Source organism: Zonotrichia albicollis, chromosome 27 (genome assembly GCF_047830755.1).
Source record: "Zonotrichia albicollis isolate bZonAlb1 chromosome 27, bZonAlb1.hap1, whole genome shotgun sequence".
Lineage (NCBI taxonomy): Eukaryota > Metazoa > Chordata > Aves > Passeriformes > Passerellidae > Zonotrichia > Zonotrichia albicollis.
Window position 1 is genome coordinate 1,001,657 of NC_133845.1, and position 26,867 is coordinate 1,028,523.

Genomic DNA, 26,867 nt, shown 5'->3' on the forward strand with positions numbered 1-26,867 from the left:
TTCTCCTGGAGAATTCTTCCTGATTCTTGTGACATTGGTGACATGCTGGGTCTCTGGACAAGCTGGGGCAGCATTTGGCCAAGCCCCCATAGCCCAAAAAAACCCAGACAGCATCCCAACCTCACTCACCTTCCAGGTGACCTGGATGCTCTGGGAGGTGATGGGCTGCAAGGTGACATCCATTGGAGGACCATCGGGAGCTGAGAGACACAAACACGGAACAGCACATTGAGAAGGTTCAGGAGCTCCTCACCAGGATATCCCTGGCTGTACCTCACCCAGCTTCAGCCCCCGTGTTCCCCCCTGCCCACCATCCCCAGCAGCCACACCAGGAGCCCAGGGAGGCACCTGCTTCCTCAGTGCTGATGGTGAGCTCCTTGCTGGGCTCGCTGCGCCCGATCTTGTTGAAGGAGTACATGCGGATGCTGTACACCGAGGCGGGGTGCAGGTCCACGATGTTCGCCTGGTTGATGGTCGGGGAGATGTTGCGTGTAGACTGCTTAAAATCCCAGGAATCTGGAAGAGTGAGGCAGGAGGGTCAGAGCCTGAATCCCCTGCAGGGCCTGCAGTGCTGAGGGGGCCATGATCAAGCAGGCACCTCCAGCTCTTGTACCCCTGGAGAGGTGCTGCTTCTCTCTTTCTCGCTGTTGTGCGCTGGGGTTCAACTTTTTGCAAATATTGTCTCTTTTAATATTCCCTTTCAAATGCTCCCATCCAACAGAAATTACCATATTTCATTAATGCTGCTCTCTCCTTTCTTCATCAAAGGAACCGGGATGCAGAATATTCCCTTGGAGGCACCGCTGGGGCAGCCCAACACCTGCCTGTGCAGGCCAGCCCCCAGCCCCACTGTGCCACGGGGAGGGGACATCACTGTCACCTACCTGACTTGTTCTTGTACTCGATATCAAAGCCAGTGATGATGCTGTTGCCGTCGAACCGCTGCGTCCACCGCAAATTCATACTCCGGGCTTTCACCTCGCGGATCTCCAGCTCCGGCGGGTCAGGGGGCTCTTGGGGACACGCAGGCAGGTTAGGGACACAGGCAGAGGAGGGCCCCAGGAGCAGGGGGACTCTCTCAGCAAGGCTTTGCACTGCAGGGCTCAGGCAGGGGGGATGGAGTACCTTGGACAGTGAGCTGGATCAGGCCTCTGTCCTCACCATAGGAGTTGATGGCGTGACAGGAGAAGAAGACGGAGTCCCCGCGGTCGGCTGGTTTCAGCTGCCAGTGTTCCAGGGAGAGGAGCCAATTCAGACTGAGCTGCACCAGCACTGTGCCCTGCCACCCCTGCCTGCTCCCACCACAGTGCTGCACTCCTAACTCCCCTCTGGGTTCAGCTTTGCTACTCAGGGAGCTCAGTGCAGTGCCCAGCTCTGTGACGCTCCTGGGGACCACCACACCCTCCCTGCTCCTCCTCTTCTCCTCTCCCACACCCAGCGAGACCCCTGGGAGCCCAGGCAGGTGCAGGACGCCCGGCCCTCACCTTGAGGGTGGAGATGACCTCGTCGCCGTTGTCCTTGGTGGTGATGGCGTAGCGCATGTTGCGGTCGGGGTCGATGACGGTGTCCCCCTTCTCCCAGCGGATGATGATGGGCCGCTCGCCCCGCGCCGTGCAGTTCAGCTCCTTGGTCTGGCCCTTGATGGCGATGGTGGTGTTGGGGTGGGAGGTGATCATGGCCGGGACTGTGGGGAGGCAAAGCGTCACCCGTGTGCCCTGGGGACGGGCAGGTGCCACCTGTGGCTGCCAGGCCCCGCAGAGCCCACGGAGCCGCCGAGGACGCGGCGCTCACCGAGCGGCCGCGCAGCCCCGAGCGGAACCGTCGCGCTGCATTATACAGCTCAGGATCATAAAATAATGAAGCAGATAAATTTTATAATGCATAGCATTACACCGGGGTAGACAATAAAACGTGAAAGACAAATAACCAAGTGCACACTATAATGAAGAGAAAGCCTCCAGTCTGAGACGTGCGGGTATGAATTATTGACTAAGGTTTTACACTCCCGAGGATGAGAGGAAGAATGTTTTCCATCACGGATTTGCATAATTCACTCGTATAAACCTGGGCAGAATACAGAGTGTGATTTCCCATCAGCAAGGCCGCCTTTGCATTGCAGATGCCAGAGATGACTTTTTTTCCATAGCTACCCCAATATACAAACAGGGCTGGTGGGGACACCCTGTGCCATGGTCACCACCTGGCAGGGGTGCAGAACCCAGAGGTGCTCGAGCGGTGGGTGCAGCACAGATGGGGACAGCTGATCTGGGGATGCTGTACTGATCCCTGGCCTGGCTCATCCCTGCTCCAAGAGCCAAGCTCATTGTGCCACCCCAGTGCCATACAGTGGGCTGGATGTGGCAGGCAGCACACAGGAGGAACGGGCTGGGGGACCGAGGGCAGGCTGGGTAAGCAGAAAAAAATGTAATGCATAAACAAACAGCAGTGCTGAGTCCTGCAGTAATGTATGATAATGACAATCCGCAAAGGCAACACACACTGTTCTAATGGGACACAAGAGGCTCTAATGAGCTACGACTCCTTGGCTTTCTGTGGCAATGTAATTCAATTAACAGCGAAGGAAACCTTTCCTCCTGAGCTGCTGGAGTTTGTGGGGTGCAGGACAGTGCAGTGCCCAGCTTGGTGCCTGTGTGACAATCCTGTCCCAAGGGGAGCACAGCACTCTGAGTTGGCAGGGGATGGCAAAGAGCAGGGATGTTGTGGCAGCACAGCCTGGACCACCAAGGGGCACAAGAAGCAGCCCAAGACTTCTCCAAACTCTGCCCTGTCCCATCCCCAATGCTCTGACAGCTCTGACAGCCTCAGCCCCAGGTCAGGGACACACAGGGACAGAGGCAGGCCTGGGAAAGGTTAGGGTGAGGGTTAGGACTGTCCCATCCCAGCATCCCGTGTCCTATGGGGTGAGGACAGAGCACAGGGACAGCCAGGGGCTCTTGCACTTTCCCCAGGGCAGGGCTGACTGCCCAGCACAGCACAAGGGCACACACAGCTGCAGGAGGGGCTCAGCACCCTGTCCTGGCACGCCTTGCCAGGTTCCTGTCCACTGTCCCCTTCTCCTGCCATGGAAAACCATTGAGGGGCCACCCTGCTATTTGTCAAACAGGGACACTGGGGATGTGGTCCCTGCACCCAGCCCTCATTCAGCGCAGTGCAGCAGCAGAGGGTGTGAGGCTGTGGGGCCAAAGGGGCAGGACAGCCCCTCAGGGCTGCAGCAGCCTTGGCTGCACCGGCCCCTTCCCAGCAGAGAGCAGAAGCCCCGGGAGAGGAGCTCTGTTTCAGGCTCTGCTTCACTGAAATGCACTTATTGATGTTTGATTAAAAGCAGCTCCTTGGATGTAAACATATCAACTTCTCTCAATTGCCAGGGTCCCACGGGAGCTGCACGTAGTCCAGAGCAGGAAAAGATCACAACAAACCCCCAGAAAACCCCAAGCAGCTGTGAGGATAGCACAGATTGGGCACTGGTGCCTAACACCTGCCCTGCAGCAGCTCTGCAGCTTGCAGAGGGACCACATTGCTTGGGACTGGCTGCAGGGACCTCCACAGGTGGCTGGGGGCTGCTCCTGACCAGTCTGTGATCCCTTCCTGGGTGCAGGGCATCCATAATGTGGCATCAGACACAGCTCACTCTGCGCAGACAGGCTTCCTTCGAGGAGAGCTCACCTCCAACGCCTCCTGTGCCCTCCATTCTGTGCCTACCAGGGCACTGCACACACCCAGCCTCTCCCTGTGCCCATGGCCTTGTTAACAAGACCACAACCAGAGTTGGTCCCCTTGGCTGGGCAGAGACAAGCCTGGGAACAAAGGGAGCCAACAGCCAGAGCACGCTGCCATCCCACACCCGGCTGGGGCACGAGCCGCTTGGCAGAGCGCTGGTGACAACTGAATGAGAACAGTGACAAGGGTGACAAGGGCTGTGCCTGCCTCCCTCGCCCCCCTCTTTCTTGTTTGGAGCTGGCTCTGTGATGTTAATTTGATTGCACCCGTCTCAGCTTCCTTTCTACACTGATTAGCTGAGTTTCACCTGAAGCATGAGATTAATTCAAATTGCATGGAAGCAATCAGTTATGCTCGCGATGTGTGGCAGAGAACTTCCAAAGAGGGCTGTGCCATGACCACGGACAGAGACCCCTCTATCTGCCCCCTGGCTGGACCCCTGGCACTGAGGTGCTGGCACGGAGCGGGCAGAGGAGCCCCCTCCCCTGTGCCCAGGGTGCTGCTGCCCTGGCACAGCGGGCAGGACCCCGGGGGATGTGACTGTGCCCATCCCACATGCTCCTGACACCCGGGCAGGTGTGCAGCCATGTGCTAAATGGCATTTATCACACACTGCTGGGCTCCTCACCTGCGCCCAGCCCAGCCTGCTGTGCCCCGGGGCACACGCTCAGATATTCCAGCACTCCCTACCTTGCACTCCTCACCTTCTGGGGGCTGGTGAGTTCCCTCCCAAAGCAGGGAAGGAAGGACAGGCTGCCATGCTGAGAGCCCAGAGGCCCTGGCACCCAGGGACAGGAAAGCCTCAACCCCGTGGGTGACATTCCCAAGCAAATCTGGTGGCTTTCCCCATCCACCACCCCCTGACAAAAGCATCACCCAGCTGCTGCTGGCTGTGCCCAGCCCAGGGAACTGAGGCACACAGTGCCCAGTGTGTCACCTGGCTGTCCCAGCTCACTCCTGGCCGTGGTACCAGGGCAGGGGACGTGTGACACCAGCTGGCTGTGGCACTGCCCTCTCCCCTGCTGACCGCCAGCACGCTTTGTTTGGGTTCTGATTAACTCTCATTTAACTCAGTCCGCAGTGGCCTGACTTTCAGGGAAAGCCAGTGCTGATCTCCCTTTAATTGGGCTGACATTTCGCTAAACAAACAAAAACCCCAAAATGAAACAAAACAAAGAGCCCATCTAACGCTTAATTGGCTGTGGCGCTTGGTGTACCTATTCATCCAAACCTTTTCAAAGGCAGCGAGGGCTCCGAGGGCTCCGGGAGATGCAAAAGCACTCGCATAATAAGGTTATGTGCTATTCAAGTCAGCAAGCAACCTGTCCTGGGATGCAATTACAGGAGCTAGCAGGGACACGGCACCAGCCCGGGCTCCCAGGCTTGGCGTGCTCGCTCGGGATTAATCGCCTCGACTTTGTACCTGCACTCATTGAAGTGCCTTGTTTGAAGTGGCTGGGTTTGATTCATCAGTGGCAGGGATAAATTAAACAGCTGACAGCCAGGGGAGCGGGAACCTGGGAAGGCAGAGGCTGCGTGGGGAGGGGAGAAGCCCCTGAGAGAAACAGCTGCTGGTGTCAGGGAAGGAAGCACCAGGCTGGGAGGGAGGCCAGGGCCTGATGGTGACACCAGGCAGGGGAGGGAGGCCAAGGCATGGTGGTGGCCAGAGAGGGCTGCACATCCCCTCTGCCCACAGCACCCTGGATGGGCAAGCAGGGCATGGTGGCTCTCATGGCTTCACCAGCAGCCTCCATCCCCTCTGGCACAGCGTGCTCACTGCCTCATTCCCAGAATGGTCAAGGCAAAGTTTAGTCCTTCTGAGCCCAATCCTGACCGCAGCCCCTCCTGGAGACAGGAGGAGTGAGGGTGATTGCTCTGGACCCCCTCCACCACCTCCTTTTGGAGGTCTGAATGCTCCCAGCAGCAACGAGCCCAATGACTAACAGGGAGCTGGCAATTATACATTCTGCTGATAGCAACGGGAGAGCAATCCAATAACACACACAGTTCAAACACGGTGTCTAACAACACTTCCCAGCCCATCCCTGTCAAAGCAGCCCAGCTATTTCCTTTCCTCCTGGATGATGTAGATTGATTGCCTGGTTTTATTAAAGACAAAGTGTGTTTAATAGCAAAAGGGAAGCGGGTCCCTGGAGGGGAGGAATCGATGCCCTCCCGTGCCCTGCATTGATCGTGGGGATGCGTGGGGCCGGGGCTGGAGCACGGTGAGTGTGGTTGGAGCTCTCAGAACAGAGAGGGAGGCAGTGCCAGACCAGGCTCTGCTGGTGACCCCGTGTCCCACAGCCACCCTCACTGTGCCCATCTCTGTTGCCCAGGTCACTGCTGTGACCCTGTGCCCTGACGATGCCCCGTGGCACAGCCCTGGGTACCTACTCTTAACGGTGAGGAACATGGACTTGCTGATGTCGGTGCCCACGCCGTTGCTGGCCTGGCAGAGGTAGTAGCCGATGTCCTCCTCCAGCACGTGGCGGATGAGCAGGGAGCTGTTGGGCAGGATCTGGATGCGGCCCGTCAGGGGGATGGGGTGGTACTGCTGGGGGTTGCCGCTTCCTAGGAGGCAGTGACAGAGGCACAGAGCTCAGCTGAGCTGAGCAGCTCTCACAAGGCTCAGAGCTGGGGTGGCCGTGCCCAAAGGACTCTCCCCAGTGCACTGACATCCCCACATGTGCTGTGACCCATCCCTACCTTTAGCGTGCTTCCACATGACTTTGGGAGGGGGGTACCCATCAACGGAGCAGTTCAGCACCCCGGCTTTCCCATAAATGCCATCTTGGTTGTTGGGTTGGACCACAAAGCGAGGAGGCACTGTGGAGTTTGGGAGGAAGGACGGTCACTGCAGGAAAATCCCCATCAGACCCCTACAGCTCCCCACTGCCTTTGGGCACGGGGGTGGCATTGATTCCCAGCTCAGCCTTGCTCCCCACCCTCCCAAACTCCCCCTGCTGCTGCTGTGCTGCCCTCCCTCCCTCCCTCTCCCAGCAGCACCAGGTGGGATGTGGGGATGTGGGATGTGGGCTCACCCCGCACGATGAGCTGCCGCTCCCGGCTGACGGTGGCGGCGTCGTTGCTGGCGATGCAGGTGTAGTTCCCGTTGTGCTTCAGGGACACGCTGGAGATCTGCAGGGAGCTCATGAACTCCTTGCTCTCGATGGTGACCCCGGAGCCAGAGAGGATGACGTGCCCGTCCTTCCTCCAGGTGATGTGGATGGGCATGTCCCCCGAGGACACCACGCAGGGGATGTAGAGGAGCTGTCCGATGGAGGCTGGCGGGAACTCAAAGGGCTGGATCAGAGGAGGGACTGTCGAGGGGAGAGGAGGAGGATGCTGGAGAGCCCATCCCAGGAAAGCCCTCCTTGAGAGGGGATGGGCTGCAGAGGGGCTTGGGGAAGATGCTGTCCCGGGAGGAGAAGCAGCCCAGAAACCGAGACAGGCTTTGATTCCACCAGAACAAGGCCAGGGGACAGCAGGAGGTGCCACCCAGCCAAGAACAGCAGGGAGATTTCTCCCATCTGGCAGGGCCACCCTGCTGAGAGTGGGATGGAGAAACGCTGACCCTGCAGTGGGGAAAGCCCAGCCACCCCCAGCACGTGGCCCCCGAAATTCCACCTCAGCATTTATCCACTCCCAGAAAAGCCTTCATTAGATGGATGCTTTTCTTAAAGGTGCTGGATTCAGAACCAGCCATTATCTTTCTGATAACTTAATTAGGCAACTGCAGCAGCATCTCTGGCAATGTGGGAGGGGGAAGAAAGAGGAGAGAGGGAGACAATTACCTTAACAAGGCTCAGCACCTGGTAGATGAGATCCTCGTTCTGCAGTCTCCATAATTAAATTAGCAGCCTGCCAATTGTCCCTTCAGCAGCAGGGAGCAGGGAGCAGGGGCAGTTCCCTGGACCCCCACGCACTTCCCTGGGCTCCCACCTCCACCCTGAGCCCATCGGGTCACTCAGGTATCACTGCTGCCTGGTCCAGAGCACGGCAGGCAGAGGCTGTCACTGTGCCCCAGGTGGGAGGCCCTGCCTTAGGCAGGCAGGTACAGGCAGGGCTGGCCTGTCCCTCTGCCTGTGACAGCAACGTGGCTCGAGCTGCCACAGCCATGGAGCCAGCGCTGCCTGTTTTCCATAATTAATGAATAATTAATTGGGAATGCACTGCAGTCTAGTGCAGAGCGGGGATGGGCTTGTGGACCACGCCTCCCCAAGCACGCCCCTCCAGCCGCTCTCCCCGCTCCAGCTTCCCACAAACCGAGCTCACAACTCCCCTTTCCTTCCCAGACCGCTTCCCACCGTGATTCTCCTTTCTCCAGAGCTTCCAGACTCTCACTTGCCCGCAGCCTGGAGCACCCTGCCCATGGTGCCACCACAGAGCCCATCCCAGCAGCTCCAGTGCAGAGAGAGGTGACCCTGTGAGCAGCCTCTGCCTTCCCATGGGGTGAAGCATCACCCCACAGTGCCCTGGCATTGTGTCAGTCCCGTGCTCCCCAAAACTCTGCAGCCACCTGAGCAGGGCTGTGTAAGAGCCCCAGGACAGCACCAACACACAGGGGATTAATTAAAACCTTCAAAGATGTCTGCAGGAAGAAGGAGCTGTCAGGGCACCTTGGAAGAGGCTGGATTTTGGATTGTGCTGTTGGGGAAGTGCAGGGAAGAGGCCCCAGCAGCAATCCTGACCAGCAAAGCCCTGGGGAGCAGGGAGGGTTGAAATTGGGATCCTGGGGTCCCTGTAGCAGCAGCTACAAATGGGCGGGAGCTTCCCTCAGCACGAGATGGGGATGGGGCCCCATGGACAGGGCTGCACATCCCCGTTCCTGGGGGGAGCAGTGCCAGAAGGAGCTGTAAAGCTTTTACTGTGAGATTGGAAGGAGCTGCATAACTCACTGGTGCCATTTCACGTGGTGACCAGGCACTTGGGGCTGTTAAAGCTTTATGGTGCTCCACGCCAGCCCGCGCTCCTTGTGCTACACAGTTATGTTTATTCACTCCCTGACTCTCTGCTAGGGCCTTTGCTATTCTTTTCCACAGGCCTTTCATCCAGGGGCAGAGGAAAACAAGGAATTCAGCCAGTGGGAATGGGTGTAAATCTCCAGCAGGGGAATGAAGACGTCTGGCCCGTGCTGCACCATCCTGCTCACCTTCCTCAGCCCGTCACCAGCCACTAATCGAGGCAGTAAATCCACGCTGGGAAGGGCTCAGTAGCAGTTCCTTCCCAGGATACACAAATCCTGAGCTGAATTTCAGCATCCTGCACCCTCTGAGGGCACCTCCCGGCGAATCCCATTATTTAAGGGCTCACAAACGCCCTGAGATGGTGTTCCCCACATCAGCCCTGCCTGTCCCAAGACAAGACCAACATCTCTGGCCTCTTTCCAAGCCCTGAGGCTCCACAAGGACGGGGACTTATGCAAGGTGAGAAAAGCAGGGCTGCCCAAGTCCTGCAGACCCCAGGGGCCAGAAGACCTCCCTGCACCCCCTCAGACAGGTTACCCACAGCCTCCTCTCCCCTTTGGGAGCCTGGGAGAAGAGCATTAGCTAATCAAGTGGTAGCATCTCTAATCAGCTTGATGCTCTCTCTCGCTAACCTGATTCCTAATAAGAAAATGGTGGCTGGGAGGGGAGGGAGGGGGATCAGAGTAAATCCAGTGCACGAATCCCCCGCTGGGTGAGAGGCAGGATGACAATTGGCCGGCTCTGTCCCCAGCGCCGCCGTGTTTGTCTGAATGATTTACTGCCAACACCGAGCTGGCGACGGGAGGAGCCGACCCCACAACTCCCGAGGAGGGGAGATCCGGGAGCTCCCAGCACAATCTCAGCCAGTCACTGGGAGGGAATGCATCCGGCTCAATTCATTAGGACTGATAGCTCCCTCAATGGGGCTGAATAATTGATGGCCTGGAGAAGCTTTTAAGATGTTCTGTGAGCTCGGAAGACCGAGAGTATTATTTTTTTAAAAGCTAGCACACACAGAAAAACATCGGTGAAGGTGATCCAAGCAAAGGTTAGATGTTTTAATACGTTATGTTTACACCATAAATCCTTGCTCCATCACTTGTAAGGGGAAATGGATATGGCGTGGCTCGGGGCAGCTGCTGGCAGCTGGCAGGACCAGGTAGCCAAGCCAGCTCCCGAGGACTGAGCTGCCACACCTGGTGACCACAGAGCACAGCCACCACCTGGCCATGCAGGTGCTCCTCTGCCTCCATCCCACTGTGGAGACCCCAAAAACAACCTGGAGGAGCCACCCAGGGGAAGCATCCCCAGCCTCTGTCTCACCTTTGACGGTGACGTGGACGCTCTGGCTGATGGAGAGCTGGGGCTGGATCAGCACGCTGCACAGGTACTCTCCCTCATCCATGCCTTTCTGCACATCCATCAGCTTCAGCGTGCCGTTCTCAAAGACCACTTGGCGGTGGTTATCGGGCAGCAGCAGAGAGTCCTTGTACCACTTGATGGAGTAATAGGGGTACCCGATGACCCTGCAGTTGATGAAAGTGTCCCTACCCGCAACCGCTGTTATGTTCTTCATGGCGCGGATGCTCGGGGGACCTACATATGGGGGAGGAAGGAAGAGGCAGGCTAGGTTAATTCCGAAGGGCCATTTGCTTGCGTGCACATCTGCTGCTATTCCAGAGCCAGCTCCACAGGCACAGGAGGTGACCAGGGCACCCTGGTTTGGGTGAGGAGGCAGCACGGGCTCCTCAGCTCATGTGGGGACAGCTCTTGGCTGCAGCCTCCAGCTACAGCTGCTCTCCCTCACCTACAAACAGAGCTGTGCTCTGGGACACAGCCACACTTCCAACAGCAATCCCACCCCAGTGCTGGGGGAGCTGAGCCCACACACACCACTGCTGCCTGCTGGTGTCTGTTCTCTGCTCTGGGCACTCTGCCTGCCCAGGGTGCCTCCACCTGGCTCCTCTGAGCACCAGAGAGATGGGAGAGATGGGGAAAGCTCCCCCACCATCACAGCCTCTCTCTGCCTCTCCCAGGAGGAAGCTGCCTGCATTGTGCCAAACATCCTTGGCAAGAGCTGCTATGGGAACCTGACTTCCACTGGCAAAAACGCTTCACCTCCTTGAACCCCACCTTTCTGCGCCCCCCACTGCCAACCTGCATGTCACTGAAAAGCCAGACAGCCACCAGTCTCTGTCTGGCTTTGGAGCTGCCTGAGGACTGGAGAATGCTGCAGGTGAGCCTTTAAACGAGAGGTTTCATGCATCAATAATTACATTGTTCTCTCAGTCGCTGCATAAAATAGCGAAGTAATCTAAAGATTAACCCTGTCTTGACTCCTCATCCTGAGGGTGTAGCAAGATAACAGCTTAAAAGGCACTCAGGATCAGCTGATGGACAGCGTTTTTCATTCTAGGACACATTAAGAGAAGGAGCAGAAAGAAAGGAATTAGCATCTGGCTCTGTAACCGTGTCTTGGGCCTGTTTGAGGGACGTGCTCTATGCCACTGAAAAAGAAACCCGAATCTTATCTAGTGACAGCCCATCAAGAGCTGAGAGAGGGGAAAAAGGGAGACAAGGGAACATCCTCATTGAAAACGCTGCTCTGGCTTCTCCTGGCTGAGGGATGAACTTCCTCCAAATTCAGCAGTAAACGGCAGCAAAATTCCGACTCTCCTGGGATCCCAGCCAAAAAGCCACTAGATCCATTTCAAACCTGAGACACAGACAAACACAGCCCTTCAACCCTCATTCTCAGCAGACAAATAAACGCTCCCTTATCTTGTCTCGCTCCCACCTGTAAGCCTGGGAGCTTTAATTGGGGATTATTAATGGGCAGGGGCTTACAGCATACCCCGTGCCTGAGAGCGCTCCCCAGAACACACCGAGCGGCGCGCTGCAGCCGTAATAACACGGTGATTAACGCGGCCATGGCTTTTAGCAGACAAAGAAAATACAGACATGACAAATCAAAGCTCATTTTCCACGATTTCACGTGCTGCCTCATCATCGTTTGTCACGGAGATCCTGGTGCCACCAGGCACGGTGGCTGCCAAGGAGTGGGGCTCCGGTAGGGAACGGGGGCAGCTGGCAGAGCACAGGGGACCTGGGACACTTCTGGGCCTGCCACCTCCTTCTCCATGGTGGAGTCCCTCAAGGGGTGCCTGCCCACCCTGTGCAGACCCCAAGGCAGGGCTTGGCAGAGTGAGAGTGGACCCCGGTGTGGACAGTGCTGCCCTTTGACTCTGCAAAGCCACGCTCCAGCTCTGCAAGCCTCTGGAATTGCTTTCCACTGGGTTAAACTCCCTGCTTGAAGCATCAGAGAAGCTCAACCCTGCAGTGTGCAAGGAGTGGGGCAGGGCTCAGGGGGTGAGGCTGGGGCAGCCAGGGGAAGAAGAGGGAGAGGCGAGGAGGAGCGATCAGCCGGGGAACAGAAGAACCAAAAACCAAAAAAAGCCCAGTAAAAGTCCTATTCTGATATTTAAAAGTAGACAGGCACCTCTTACGTTTATTCGCGCTTGGTATTCGGCGCTGCCCACCGAGTTCCGCGCGGTGCACCGGTACACGCCGCCGTCCTTGATCTGCGGGCCGCTGACGTTCATGTGGCTGACGGTGGTGCCATCAGACATGGTGTACTGGTTGGAGCGGTGCCCGCTGTCCCGCGGGATGGGCTCGTCGTCCAGCGCCCAGGTGACGGTGGGTGGCGGGGCCCCCTTGGCGGCACACATCAGGGAGAACTGCTCCCCGGGGTTGACCACCTTCTCGCTGAAGGAGGAGACGATGCGGGGGGTCCCATCTGGGGGGCACCCAGCGGGACGGGGGTCAGGGAGCGGCAGCCACAGGCAGCAGCAGTCACCCGCCAGCAGGATGGCACTGAGCTCCCACCCCAGGCTCAGCCGGGACAGGAGCCCCGCTGGGGACACATGCGTGGCTGCGCTGGGGTCCCTGCGGCAGGGACATGCAGACAGGGACGAGGGGACACTGATGCCACCTCCCTCAGCAGAGCCCATCCCTTATCCAAACACTTGGTGGGCTGGATCAGGGAGGGCCTGGTGAATGGGGTGCCCAGGGGCTGGGGATGGCAAGTCAACCTTATTTTGGTCCTTCCCCGTCCCGGCCATGCTGTGCCCCTGCAGACAGCACACAGGGCCCAGCAACAGGCTGGCAGCAGCCTCAGGACCCCCACCCCAGTGGGTCTCCCTGCCCCCCAGCCATGCACAAAGCATCCCCTCAGAGAGGGGCAGAGGAAGGAGCCCCCAGGCCGGGAAGGCAGCTCACCCTCCAGCGTGATGATGGAGAAGTCCTGTGCCGTCTGGGACTTGCGGGTAGCGAAGCACTGGTAGGCGCCCGAGTGGCTCTTCTGGGCGGCCGTGATGAGCAGGGTCTCGTTGCTGATGCCCCGGATGGAGATGTAGTCATCCACCGCCACCAGGTCCGTGTTGCGGTACCAGCGGATGACGTACTCGGGGGAGCCGCTGAGGGCACAAGAGAGGATGACGGTGCTGCCGATGCCCGTTTTGAGCTTCTTTGGTGTGAGGGTCACACGCAGAGGGTCTGTGAGAGAGGGGAGAGGCATTGGCAGTGCTGTGGGAGGCTCTCATCCCCGCTGAGCGCTCTCTGCTCCTCCTGCCCCGGCAGCGCCAGCCCGGCTGCGCTGTAAATGTCACCGCACAATGAGGCAGGTGGCCCTGCCACTGTCCCCGCTGCTGGCAGCCCCTGCTTCCATCATCAGCCCCAGGCCCTCGGCAGGGGTGCTCTGGGGAGGTGGCAGGATGGCTGGAAGAAGATGTGGCACTGTGCTGGGCTGGGGACACACCAGGCTGGCTCCCAGCAGGCTGGCAGTGCCCGGCTGGCACCGTGCTCCAGGTAAGGCAGGCACAGTGCCTCTGGTACTGCCAGGATCCCGGTGACAGGAGGAACCCCCAGGAAAACAGCACGTGATAAATACTTGGCCTGCCCAGATGGTATTTACTGTTTGGCTAGAGCTTATTTTATGTAAATCGACATAAATTTTATGTAAATCAACAAAGCAAAGCGCAGAAGCACCCAACACGTCGGACATGTGCAAGACAGTGGCTTCCAGCGAGCCAAACGCTGTGCCAAAACACAAGGCTGTTGTTTATACAGCTGTATAAACCTCTAAAGCTGAATACTGATAAAGGCTTTGCGTGTTCAGAAGGCAGCAGGACCGAGCCCCCCGCACCGCTCCTCCCGCCGGCTCTCACCTATGACCGTGAGGGTGCCCGTGACCTCTGCGGAGCCGAAGGTGTTGGTCACCTCGCAGATGTAGGTGCCGCTGTCCTCCACGCGCAGGTCGCTGATGGTCAGCCCCGTGATGCGCTTGCTCCAGCGGCTGTCGGCGGGGAGCGGCCGCCCGTCCTTGATCCACCGCACGGCCGGGTTGGGGTAGCCCGAGGCGATGCAGGGCAGCTCCACCAGCCGGCCCGCCTTCACCTCCCTGGACTGGAAGCTGTCTAGCATGGTGGGGATGGACTCCGCCGGGTCTGGGGTGCGAGAGGAACTGGGCTCAGCCGGGGAACAGGAGGGAGGGAGGTGTCTCAGAGATGCTGTGAAACCCCTGGCATGGTGACACCGTGCCCAGTCAGCGCCATCCACGAGAGGCTGGCTCTCCCCACTCCCCTGAGCTGCTGGCTCTGCCACACAGGAGCGCAGGATGCACCCGTTCATCCCTGCTGAGTGTGGGGTTCCCTGTCCCACCTGGCCAGCACAGCGCTTGGCAGGACAACACACACAGGCAGGAGGAAAACCAATTCCTAAATAGCTGATGGGAGGAATAAACTCAGCATCGGAGGAATTACTCAAGGTGACACCTAATTGGTGCAAAATACACAAATTTTGTGGCACATTTCAAAATTTACAAGCAAAAGGGCCCATCAGGCAGCTGGGAAAGGAGAAAATTAATCACTAAGTCTCAGGCGTGAAATTAAATTCCAGGGGAAAGAAACCTCTTTCATTACTCCCAAGCAGAAGTAAAACGCCGTGACGTGTAAATAATGACAGCGACCGGGAGGGGACCGGGCCAGATCGGAGAGCTCGGCTGGGGATGGTCCACCCGGGACGCCCAGGCACCGCAGGCCGGTGCGGCACGGCTGGACCCGGGGCCCTCGAGAAGCAAGATTCGGCAACCCCGCATCTCTTCCGTGCCCTCCGGGGGGTTAATTCGAGGAGCCGGTGCGGGAGCACCCGAGGATGGGAACAGCATATGGCAGGGAGCGGGCGCGCCGCGCCGAGCGGCTGCGAGCGGGCGAACTCCCTCCCTCCCTCCTCCCTGCCGAGCGGAGTAATTTGGGCAGTGAGCGGAGCCGGGAGCGCCCCGAGACACCCGGCACTCCGGACTGCACTGCCTCCGCCGCAGTATCGCTTGCATGTTCGTCACATCGCGTCAGGCTGCTCACATCGCGGGCTGTCACATCGCATCGCCGCCCGCCCCGTCGCCTCCCGCTCGGGGTGACGCGCGGCACCGCCACCGCCGTGCCCGGCGAACTGGGGGGCTGCGGGCTGGGGGGCACGGCCCGGGCACTGCCGGAGCCCCGCGGCACCGCCCGCCCCGCTCCGGGATGTCCCCTGGCTGCGGGGACCCCAGGCGGCGGTGCCAGCGCTCCCCGTGCGGGGCGGCAAAGAGGGGAGCGGGCAGGGCAGGGCTGGGCAGGGCTGGGCACCCTCCCGGGCACAGAGTCCGCTCCCCGCCCACGCCGGCAGCCGCACGGGCTCACCTGAGACGGAGAGGCGGGCGCCGTTGCTCTGCCGCGTCTCGCCGCTGTACTTGTGCTTGGTGATACACCTGTAGGTGGACAAGGCATCTTCCTTCTGCACGTCCGATATGTACAAACCTCCATAAGAAGTAATAAAAAACCTATTTTCTGGAGACACAAAGGGAGGAGAAGAGTGAGCGAGCCTCCCCCGGCCCCAGGCTGAGCACTCGGGTCAGGCAGAGCCCCTGCACTCCGAGATATGGCAGGGAAAGAGGGACCCTCCTCCGCCTCCCTGCACCCCCAGCATATCGGGGTGCAGCTCGGGCTGAAGTTTCGGGCAGGCTGGCGAAGTTGGGTGAGCCACAGGAACCTCGTGTGTGCAACGGCAGCCCCGGCGTTTGTGGGCACCGCCTCCATCCATCCATCACTCCCCCGACCAAGCACACGCACCTGCCTGGGTGTGAGCACACACACACCTGTACAGGTGTGAGCACACGCCCCTGCCCAGGTGTAAAGCACACCCACCTGCCTGGGTGTGAGCACACACCCCTGCCCAGGTGTAAAGGCGGCTCTGGGCGTCTCTACACACACCTGGACCCGCGGGGCTCGGTTCGGGCGGGCCGTGGCTGCAGAGAGGAGCAGAGCGGTGGCACAGCTCCGGCACACGCTGCTCCTGCTCCGCCGTGCCACGCGCTCCATGGCAACGCCGCAATTAAAAGTGAATCCGTCCCGCTGAGTTAATAATTAGCTTAACTTACTTAGAATCATGTGAAAACAAATAAGGGCTTGAGCTGATGTTGGAGCCCCGGAGGAAGGTGGTGGGAGAGCAGCCCCCTCAGGCCAGCTGGTTTTGGAGCCTGGCACAGGGGGAAGGAGTCTTTGGCTGGCTCCTGACCCCCGTAATTCATCATGAATTATAACAGTAATTAACACCAATAGAAAGGCCTGTGTAGTGGCTGCATGGAGAGCAGAATAAGCTGGGGTCTGGAGAGGCTCCCTGCCCACCTGGAAAGCACTTTGCCCTGCCCCTCCGTGCCAAGCAAGGCTTTCACCCCCAGCTCCGTGGGGCTCTGGGGTTTATTCCAGCGCCAGTCTCAGCTGGGATGGGATGCTCCATCTGCTCGGCTGCACCGTGCTGCCAGCCAAACCACCCCCTACCAAACCCCACGGCTGCAGAAGGTAATTTAGTGCAGCTGAATGCTCAGAGTGAAAACCTTTAAACCCAGTCTGTAAATCAGCAACATCTGCAAATGGCTCCCTCAAGCCCTGCACAACGCCTGCTAAGCCAGGATCTAGCTGATGAGGCCAAACAACTGTTTCTACTTCCAGCACCTTGTGGAAGCACCTGGATATTCTCAATTTGGGTAAGAAGAAAGCTCCATGGTCAAACTCAGGAGTGCAGAGTAAGCACGAGTGAGAGAGGACGAGAGGCAGATGCTCCCAGACCACTCTGGCTCCCACACCCTGGGCAGGACCCCAGGCCCAATTCCCTGCAAATTCTGCAGGTGACAGAGCAGCAGAAAGCAGAGATCCTCACCCAGGGAACCACGGAGGGTCCCTGGCACCAGCCAAGGCAATGGCAGTGCCAGGCTGGGCTGGCATCACCCATTCCAGCCGTGGCTCCGCCAGATGTGTGTGCTTGACTCCAACTGCTCCATACAGGGCAGTGGAGGACTCCAAACAGCAAATAAACAGCAAACAATTAATCATAACCCAGTCAGCTGTGGTTAACAGAGGCACCGCCAGGCTGGCACCCCGTGCTGGTGCTCCCTGGGAGCAGCAGGAACACGAGCAGCACCCCCAGCCCCAGGAGCTGCCATCCCCACACCTCCAGCAGCACCCCTGTGACTCCATCGCTGCCGGGAGGGTTTGGGCTTCACCAACCCAAACCTCAGCCCAAAGCTCCATGCCACCATGGCGCGCCGGCCCCAGCATGGCAGCACATGCCCCGCAGCAGCTGGCACCGGCCCTGCGGGATTTGGGCATTTGGGCTCCACCGGCAGCGGGAGCCGCCCCGGGCTCTGTGCGACCCCCGCCGAAGGGCCGGGGGAGTGGTCCCACGGCTCCGCAATAAGATGCAAATCAAACATTAATTTTTCATCTCCCATCAAACCAGTAAGCGGAGAACATCGGCTGCACTGGAGTTTGAGGTGGGGGGAGCCGGTTTCCATGGGAACGGGGCTGTATTTTGCCAAGCGCTGGCAGCCCCAGCCCACACCCTCACACGCGGCCGTGCCTGGGGATCCACAGCCCCGCGCCGCCGTGCTCCGGGCCGGGAACAAAGCCTTGTGCCCGAGATCCGGGCTCTGCATGGGCTCCAGCCTCAACAGCCTCCCCGGGGACAGAACAGGCAGAAACCCTGCGGGTGCAGCATCCACATCTCCTCCGTGGAGTGACAGGAGGCATCTGCCTCTCGCACGGTGTGGTGACACTGTTCCATCACGTGTGAGATCCACCCAAGCTGACAGCACAGCTTCCTTTCCTTTTTTTCTTTTTTTTTTTTTCTTTTTTTCTTTTTTCCTGGGAGGGGACAAGCGGCTCTGTCGAGGAACGTTCTGCTGGCTCAGGGGAGATGCTTGGGGGGCTGTAACTGATGTGACAGCTCCAACAGACCTCACCCAAGTGACTTATTGCTGAGTTTGCCTGGCAGATTAACGTCGGAGAGCTCCAAACAAAATCAGATCTCTCTGCTTGCCAGGAGGTGGAAAGGCTTTACAGGAAGCAGAGGATTAAGCACGTCCGTGGCCAGGCTGATGTGCCTCTAATAACTCTTCCAGATAGACTTGAGCTGCTACCTTTGGAGGCTCTTGGATCAAACCAAGAGCCCAGCACGAGCTAAATTCCACCTGAATTCCCAGGACCTGGTCCCTCACCTGGGGAAAGCATTAGGGTGAGAGGGGGGCTCTCACTGAGTGCACACACACCTCTCCCACACCCAGCTGCCCTGAAACCCCAGCATCATTCCCAAGGGGCTCCCAATTCCAGGAGAAAGATTACAGGCAGTGCAGGTTACCAGCTCCTGCTCTATCCAATATAGATTTATCAAAACAACGGGGTCAGGGCTGCAGGAGGGAGCACGTTTATAGTTCATAAGACTAATGAGATAACTTTCCCCTGGTACTGCTGCAGAATCAATAGGTGCCAGAGTTTATGAATTAGCCATACTCGGAGCATGAGCATCCCAAGGCATCCCAAACAAATCCAATAAGTGTTTGCTGCTATTTGTGGCCGCGTTTAAAGTGACAAACTCCTCCCGGGGGGAAGTCACGGAGGGGGAAGCCCCAAAGAGCAAAGCCTGTAATTTTCCACCGCTGCCACAGCGGCACTTTTCTGCTGTGGCTGCTGCTCCAGGATGCCATTTGCCCGGCATGGAGCTCGCCTGGGGACAAGGAGCATCCACAGAAAACCCAGCCAGGATGGGAACTCCTGCCCGCCCATGATCACCACCTCCCTCCGGGGACAGCCACAGCCTGAGGACAAAGAGCATCCACAGAAAACCCAGCCAGGATGGGAAATCCTGCCTGTCCCATGATCACCACCCACCTCCGGGGACAGCCACAGTCCTGGGACCAGTGCCCAGCGGGGCAGGGGGCACAGGGCACAGGAGGGGCTGGCATCGGTGCCCATGCTCTAGAGCTGCCTTTCATCTCAGCAGGCTGAGCCCAGCTCGTGCCACAGCAAACGCTGAGAGCAGAGGGGGCCTGGGCCGGGCACTGAGATTAAAGCTCCTTGCATCCCTCTCTGGCGGAGATGTTAAAGAGGAGCCGCGAGCCGAGCCCGATGCAAATTTCATAGGACCTGCACAAATCTGACAGATTTATTTACGTGTTTGCCTGCCGTGGGGATCCCAGGGGAGCTGCGGGGCCGTCGCTGCTCGCAGCCCTTCCAAAGGCAGCGGAGCCGTGAGCTCAGCCAAGGGTTCGCACCTGGAGGAGTCTCGGGCATTTGTAACGCGAGCGGTGCCAGCTGAGCCCTCAGCTCGGGCTCCTCCTCATCCTCCTCATCCTCCCCCAGGAGCACTGCCCCTTTTCCCTTTTCCCTTCCCCTTTTCCTTTTTCCCTTTTCCCTTTTCCCAATGGTTTCTGCGGGAGTCCGGGCAGAGGGAACGGCAGAGGAGGGCTGGAAATCGGGCACTCGTGACGGGCTCTCCACCTCCCCTCCCTAATCTCCTTAATAAGCACGGCTCCATCTCCTCCCGTCACAGGATTAACACCCATCTCTCATTCTCCTCCCGCAACAAGATTTTATTTCTAATTACGCTGTAATAAAACTGGGCGCGCTCCCAGGGCTCCTTCCAAATGACTTGTCGGCACTCGGCGAGATTGAATCCTGCTCGGGCCGTTTCCGGCACCTCTGCCGGCTGTTCATTAGGCATGCATGAGGGACAGGGCTTAAGAACAGAATTACATTTAAATGGCTTTTCTGAGAGGGAGACGTGAAACAAGAGAGAGAAGAAAAAGCAGGAAAGGTTTACAAGGAGGGTGTTACTGTCACCTCCGTGTCACACTGCTGTCCAGCAGCCCTTTATGCCAGGTTCCCTCTCCTGGGGCTCCGGGGATCTGACAAACCAAAAAATCCCGAAGGGAACACTGGAGGGGATTTCTGAGCATCACATTTTTGCAACAGGATGGCAACCAGGGACATGTGTCACCGACCACTGTCACCCTGCCCTGGGGGTGCCCGGGACACTGCACAGGGACTGCTCGGCTAGTGGAGAGGTTTTCCAGTAAAACCGGGGATTTTCTTCTCAGGGTTTAGGAAAACACACACCAGAACAAATTATGGGCATAATCAGGAGCTGGCAGTGCCAATCCTGCATCTGGGTGTGAGCAGCAGCATGTGGCTGCAGTGGAGCACCGGGGCACCCGCCGTGTTTCCCTGATGTTTTCTGCATTGTGTTTCCCTGATGTTTTCCTCACTGTGTTTCCCTGATGTTTTCCTCACTGTGTTTCCCTGATGTTTTCCACACCGTATTTCCCTGATGTTTTCCATCCTCACTGCACTCACTGGCAGTGGGCAGCCTCTGCTGCCTCCCAGATCCACTCTCACGAGTCTGCAAAATTGGGCAAACAGATGTTAGGGAATATCTCTCTCTATTAGCTGCCTCGGAAGTGAGGTATCCTGCAGGGCTGGCAGGAGTTATTAAATCAAGAGTCATTATTTACCCAAGGGCCAGTCTTGCAAGTCATGTTCCTAGAAGTAAATCCGGAATTATGCTGCCCACGGAGATGGATTCGCACGGGTGTGAGGGAGAGCACAGTTTGCCTCTCCGGGTTTTAATCCACCTCTGAGTCACCGGAGCGCTTGGCAGCCAAACCCAGCAGTGTTTGGGGACACTTGGGTTTGTTTGCGTAAGCGACTTTGGGAGTGGCACGCTTTCACCGAACCAGAGCTCGGAGGAGGAGGAGGAAGAGGAGGAGGAGGAGGAATCCCCTGGTGGGGGCCACGGGGCTTGCCCATGGAGCAGCCCCTGTCACCAGGCACGCTGGCACTGCCAAAGGAGGAGGAATTAATCTCCCGAGGTGGTCCGGAGCCGCCTAATACCAGCAGAAAATTACAGAACAGGATGAAGAGCATTACAAAATGAATAGGAGGGGACTAGAGATTTCCATGGCTAATCCTGTTAACGAGACAATTTCTTATCAAACTCATTATGTGGAGGAAAGCGGCGGGGAGGGAGGGGCTGGGCAGGGAGCTGGGGAGGGGGAGGCGATGCCAGGCAAACGGCAAAAGGCATTCCCGGAGCATCCAAAAGGCAAAAGGCATTCCCGGAGCATCCAAAAGGCATTCCCGGAGCATCGGGACGCCGGCAGGGGAGCAGGGCAGCTCCGAGCCCGGCTCACCACGCCGCACGCCAGCCAGGGTTGTATTTCTATTTCCGAGCGGAGCTGAGCATTACTAGAGTGACATTTAGCACAAAACAGTGCCGTCTGCTCCGGCTCCATCAGCAGCGCTGAGCTGCAGCGGGCTGGGATTACGGCAGGCATAAAAACGTATAAAATCCACCAAGAGAACACTCAATTCAAAACGGGATTTTTGGATCGCCGGTTTTTCCTTTTCTTTTTTTTTTTAAACCTCCTGTTACAACTAGTCTCGTTTTCCTGGAGAAAGGCAAAGAAAACACCGCGGTCCGCAGGCTGGACCTGTGTGTGCCCAGCTCAGGGGGGTGGGCAGGGGCTGTGCCCGCCGCCCCTCCATGCTCATCCCGCATCCCACATCCCGCATCCCGCATCCCGCATCCCGCATCCCGCATCCCGCATCCCGCATCCCGCACGAGCACGACGGAGCAGCCTGGCGTGGAAAACCGCGGCTGTGGCTGAGTGATTCCCAAAAATCCTCGCCAGCCCCTCCACCCTCTGCCCCCCAGAATCACGGGGGGGCTTCGCCGCTACTTTGTGCACAGCGTTTAATTTTCTTTTTTTTTTTTTTTTTCATTTTTTTTCATTTGCTATTTAAAAAACCGCGGAACTAGTCAGATTTCATGCTAATGAGGAGAAAATCTGGATCGAGGACTGTGCAAAAATTTGCATCTCAAAGAGGAAAACAGGAAGTCGCTAAGAAAGGAAATTCCACGCAGAGGTAGCGGGTATGGCCATAATTAGGCTAATGCTGCCTGTGTTCTGTCAGCTCGTTTCCATCAGCCCCGGGCGGGCAGGGGACAGCCAGACCTCCGTGCCACCACGCCGTGCTCCCTGCCACGGCTGCCAGCCCGAGAGGGATGATGAGGGATGCTGGGCACCAGGCTGGCACTGCAGGACACAGATGGCATGGGATGGATGGCATGGGATGGAGTATGGCAAGAGATGGAGGATGGCAGGGGATGGAGGATGGAATAGGATGGAGGATGGCACAGAAGGGAGGATGGCACGGGGTGGATGGCATTGGATGGATGGCACGGGATGGAGGATGGGATGGGAAGGAGGATGGCATGGGATGGAGGATGATATGGGATAGAGGATGGCACAGGATGGAGGATGGCACGGGGATGGATAGCATGGGATGGATGGCACGGGATGGAGGATGGCACGGGATAGAGGAGAATGGTGCGGAATAGAGGATGGCATGGGACGGAGCGTGGCATGGGATGGAGGATGGCACGGGATGGAGGATGGAACAGGAAATGTGGTGGCCACACTGCCCTGGGCATGATGGCTCACAAAGAATCTGGAGATTCTCCAACAGCACCCTCAACACCACGGCACTGCCCACAGCCAAAGGGAGAAACCTCCATGGCCCCAGCCCCAGGTGCCCATCCCAAGGCAGGTGTGCCCATCCCAAGGCAGGTTAACCCAGCCCCACCATCTGCCTCAGCACACAATGAGCCGTTGCTGTCCCCCATCTTGAGAAGGGCTGATTTGCAGTTTTGCATCAATTTTCCTCTGATTTTTTAATTGGGTTTTGCTGCCGCTGCAGACATTACTGTGCAAACAATTCCGAATGGCTCGAACCAAGATATTTGCTCATAAAAATCCATCACCGGCGCCTAGAATGACAGAAATGGAAAATGCCTAATGAAAACAAAGGGGAAAACAACAGGTACCCTGGTCCTTTGCCATCCATCACCAACCTCGGATTATTGATGGGAGGGGGAAAAAATTCTCCCATCTGCAATCAAATCTCAAGAAATCTTGAAAAGCCAAACACCACATAGGAGGAAATTCTTTGCCCCCACTTCAGTCTGCAGGAGTTTCGCCATAATTATAATAAGAGTGAGGCTGCTGGATAACACGAGAATTATTTTCCCCACTTACATTGTCAAATGATCATTTTGCCCTGCAGTGAAATCTCAATAATTATAATGCCAAACCGTGAAAGAACAAAGAAATAAAAAAAGCAGTGTTTTCTTCCAGGGAGCGGGGGGAGGGGGGAGCCGCCATTGCAGAACTCAGAGTGCATCCTTCCTCTAATTATCTTCTCCAGGGCTGTGCATCCCTCGCCCTTTCCCCACGGCCTGAGCCCCCCATGACTCCCTCAGCTGGAGGGGGTGCTGTGGGTGGGAGCAGCCCAGTGTGGCAGAGCTCTCCCCACTGAGGAGTGAAGGGGGAGCGTGGTTTGGGCTCCCCCAGCCCCAACGGCAGCCCCAGCCCTGCCAGGAGCTCCCCACAGTGCTGCCCATGAGGTGCAGGGAATGCCATGGCCAAGCCAGCCGTGGCTCAGCATCCCTTCACACCCATCCCAACACCGACAGCCCCTGGGCAGGGGAGAAGCAAGGAGAGAGGAGAGAAAGGGGACAGAAAGCAGAGGGGGGCGTGGGGGGGTAAAGAAGGCGAACAAGAAAAACAAGACGACAGAACGCTTGCTCCACAGCCCTCGGCTAAATTACAAACCAGTTTACTGAGGTGGAAAGCTGCAGTGAGCTGAGGAGGAATATGTGGAAACCATCTGCAGATTTAAAAATAATCTATTTTACGATCACCCTCGAACATATTCTTTTGCAGAAACCAAATAGGATTTGTTGTTGTTGTTTTGTGCAAACTGTTAGGGAAAAATTACTAGAAACATGCAGGGGGTTTTGCCTTCTTGAGTACTGAGAGGCTAAATATGCCCTTCCTTATGTTTAGAATAGTAACAGTCATCTTAAAATTAACTTGGTCTGCATCAGAGCTTAAAACAGTTGCAATTCAGAGCCTGCAAAAGCAGGACAAACCTGCGCTGGGATATCTCGCGCTTGGAGCTGACAGATGTCTTCCTACATACAGTAAATATAGGTCGTCTTTTCCTACCCAGAGAACTGTAGATCTTAATTAACCAGGCCACTAGCAGCATATGTAATGATTTTTTCAGCTTGCTAAGTAAACCCTCCCGTGATGAGAGGGAAGGGAAATGAGAGGCATGTGAGAGGGACCCCCTCTCTGTGTGCCACGGTCAGCGCAGCCCTCGCGCTGTTATTGCACGCTATCAAATCTGGCTAACGAGATGGGAAGGGTGTGCAGTGCCACATCCCCCTCCCTGTGTGCATGCCAACCGTGCCCAGCCAGCCCTGAGCCTGATTCTGAGCCCTGAGCCTGAGCCTGATCCTGAACCTGAGCCTGATCCTGAGCCTGAGCCTGAGCCTGAGCCTGGCCACATCCCAGCCCAGGCCCAGAGGAAGGCAAAACTGGGTGAAGTTTTACCAGATTCTGCCTGAACGAGGGCACCCAGTGAGCCCCCTGCCCTCCCAGCAGCTCTCACATGCAGGCTGCTCTGAAGTGGTTTTTAAAACCACTGGACTGGGAGGAAGGGAGAGCAGAGCCCACATCCTCACACACTCTGTGCTCCTACAGCCAGAATTGTCCCTGGCAGGGCAAGGACAGCACACAGAGCTCTGTAAAGGGCAGGACTGGTGCAGGATCCCCAGAAAAAAGCTATCCAGAGATTGCGGGAAGAAGTCAAGGTCAGAAACTCTCTGTGCAACGTGGATAACTGCAAGAGAGCTGCACGTCACTGCCCTGCACCGGCTCTGAAAGAACCCTGCTGAAGCCAAGACCTTGTTTTGCTCTGATGAGAGAACCAAAAGCCTCCCAAAAGCAGCTGTGGCACCTGGAGCTCAGGGCTGAGGCGGGACGATGCCATTCACTGCTGTGGTCCCACGTGTCCAGGCACGGTGCCTCCCATCCCATCCCATCCCATCCCATCCCATCCCATCCCATCCCATCCCATCCCATCCCATCCCATCCCATCCCATCCCATCCCATCCCATCCCGTCCCCTCCTCCCTTCCCTGCTTCTCGCTGGAGAAAGAAAATTCAGTGAGCGCGACTCGAACAAAGAGTGGAACTTCCTCCCTGCTCATTAGTGCTGCAAAAGCAACAGAAAAAGAATCCCCAGGACATAACCTCCTCTCCAGCTCTGAAGTCTGAGCGGCTTGGAGAGGGTGGTTGGGTTTGTTCTTTGCCTCTCACCTCGCTGGAGCTGGCCTGCACACTTTGATTGTGGGGGCTCAGAGAGGAACCCACGGTGAGGAGGGGTTGGCCTGGAGAGCTGGCTCTGCACAGCCACAGATTGCCCCAGCTCAGCTGCCTTGGAGGCTGGAGGAAGCTTGGCACAGCTCACAGTGACCCTCCCCAGCCCCTGGGACACTCTGATCCTTCCTCCCTGTCTCCCACCCTCCAAAGGGGGTAACTCCAGAGAAAAACCACTTCTGCTTGTGTTCCCTGCAGACAGGAGCACTCACAGGGCTGGTGGCAGGAGAGGAGGGAGGTGTGGGGTGGGACAGGGGCATCACTGCTCTCACCTCCCACCAGCGACCAGCAATCATGAACTGAAACGTGTGTGAGCCACAGCATCCCTTTGGAAAGGGCCAGAAGGGAGCCAGGTCCCTGCAGCCACAAAAGCCACCAGTGTGCCACCACCAGCCCTTCTCCATTCCCTCCCATTCTCCAGAGCTTCAGAGAGAGCTGGGGAGCTGCTCACATCCCCAGGGGGAAACAACGCTGGTGCTCCACCAGAGCCAGGGCACAAATCCCCTGCAGAGCATCTGCCAGGGCGGGGGCTGCAGCTGGGAGCAGGGCAGCCCCCTCTGCACCACACATGATCCCCTGCAGCTTATCAATAATTATTAAGACAAGGCAAATGCATGCTGACCTAGTTAGATGCTCAAGAAGAAAAGCAGCCCCGGTGGCTTTGTTCAGCAACCTGGCAGTCCTGATGGAGGCAGGCCTGGCACAGACCCTTCCCATCAAAATAACTCTCTCCTGGCACTGGGGAGCCTCGTGTGAGCACTGGGCATTGTGAGGAACAGTTCGGGCTCCAAAGCCAGCAGGGAATCACTCTGAGAGTTCACAACATGACCACAAAATCATTCTGGGCCAGAAGAATCAGTGAGGTGCTGAGGGACGCAGCACAACCCCCTGGACCCGGCTCTGAGCAGCTCCTTGGACACCACAGGCACAGGGAGGAGAGATCCCATCCTCCTGACCCTGACACACATCCCTGAGCTCGGCTGGGGCCACTCCAGCCCTGCAACCAGGTGTGATTTCCTGGCAACGAGCAGCGAGGGGCTGGGGCAGCTCACCAGGAGAGCGGCGGCCTCTGCGTGACTCCAAGCCCTAAATGAGGTGAGATCTGTCACACCATGCTGTCACCTGCCCTCAGGAGTGCAGGGGACACAGGGGCTGCCCTGGCTCTCAGCACTGCTCCTGGTCTGTTCAGGTTTAGTGGGGACAACACAGAGCAGAACAGAGGGCTTGGCAGCCTTGGGTGTTGTCACCAGGTTGGAGGGGGAATATCCATTTGTCAGCACGGTGGCACACACAGCACACACTTGTCATGCTGTAATTCTCTCAGTTTGGGGTGATCAGGGAGAGCTGGGACCCCATAACTGTCCTGTGACTCACAAGGGTGACCTGCATCTCACTCCTGTCTCAGTTAATGTGAGACTCGAGCTCGCTGTGTGCTGCTCCTGCCTCCTGTGCCTCCTGCAGGGCCATTCAGGATGAATTCCCCTCATCTCGTGCAAGCTCTGAAGGCTC

The 26,867-nt window shown here is 57.6% G+C and overlaps 1 protein-coding gene across 2 annotated transcripts in view; it reads right to left on the reverse strand.

Moving 5' to 3' along the window:
• Window positions 1–26,867, reverse strand: part of DSCAML1 (DS cell adhesion molecule like 1) — a 96,626-nt gene that overhangs the window by 13,966 nt on the left and 55,793 nt on the right. Inside the window, exons 4-16 of one of the 2 annotated variants that reach the window (XM_074559476.1) lie at window positions 15,440–15,586; window positions 13,931–14,209; window positions 12,984–13,259; window positions 12,205–12,501; window positions 10,029–10,301; window positions 6,780–7,058; window positions 6,445–6,564; window positions 6,133–6,309; window positions 1,485–1,684; window positions 1,126–1,222; window positions 885–1,013; window positions 349–516; window positions 130–200 (exon numbers count right to left, since the gene is read on the reverse strand). In XM_074559476.1, the coding sequence (XP_074415577.1) occupies window positions 130–200; window positions 349–516; window positions 885–1,013; window positions 1,126–1,222; window positions 1,485–1,684; window positions 6,133–6,309; window positions 6,445–6,564; window positions 6,780–7,058; window positions 10,029–10,301; window positions 12,205–12,501; window positions 12,984–13,259; window positions 13,931–14,209; window positions 15,440–15,586 (2,513 nt within the window). Of the gene's footprint in view, window positions 1–129; window positions 201–348; window positions 517–884; window positions 1,014–1,125; window positions 1,223–1,484; window positions 1,685–6,132; window positions 6,310–6,444; window positions 6,565–6,779; window positions 7,059–10,028; window positions 10,302–12,204; window positions 12,502–12,983; window positions 13,260–13,930; window positions 14,210–15,439; window positions 15,587–26,867 lie in introns of those variants that run through there. The other variant, XM_074559477.1, reaches the window with a different exon arrangement.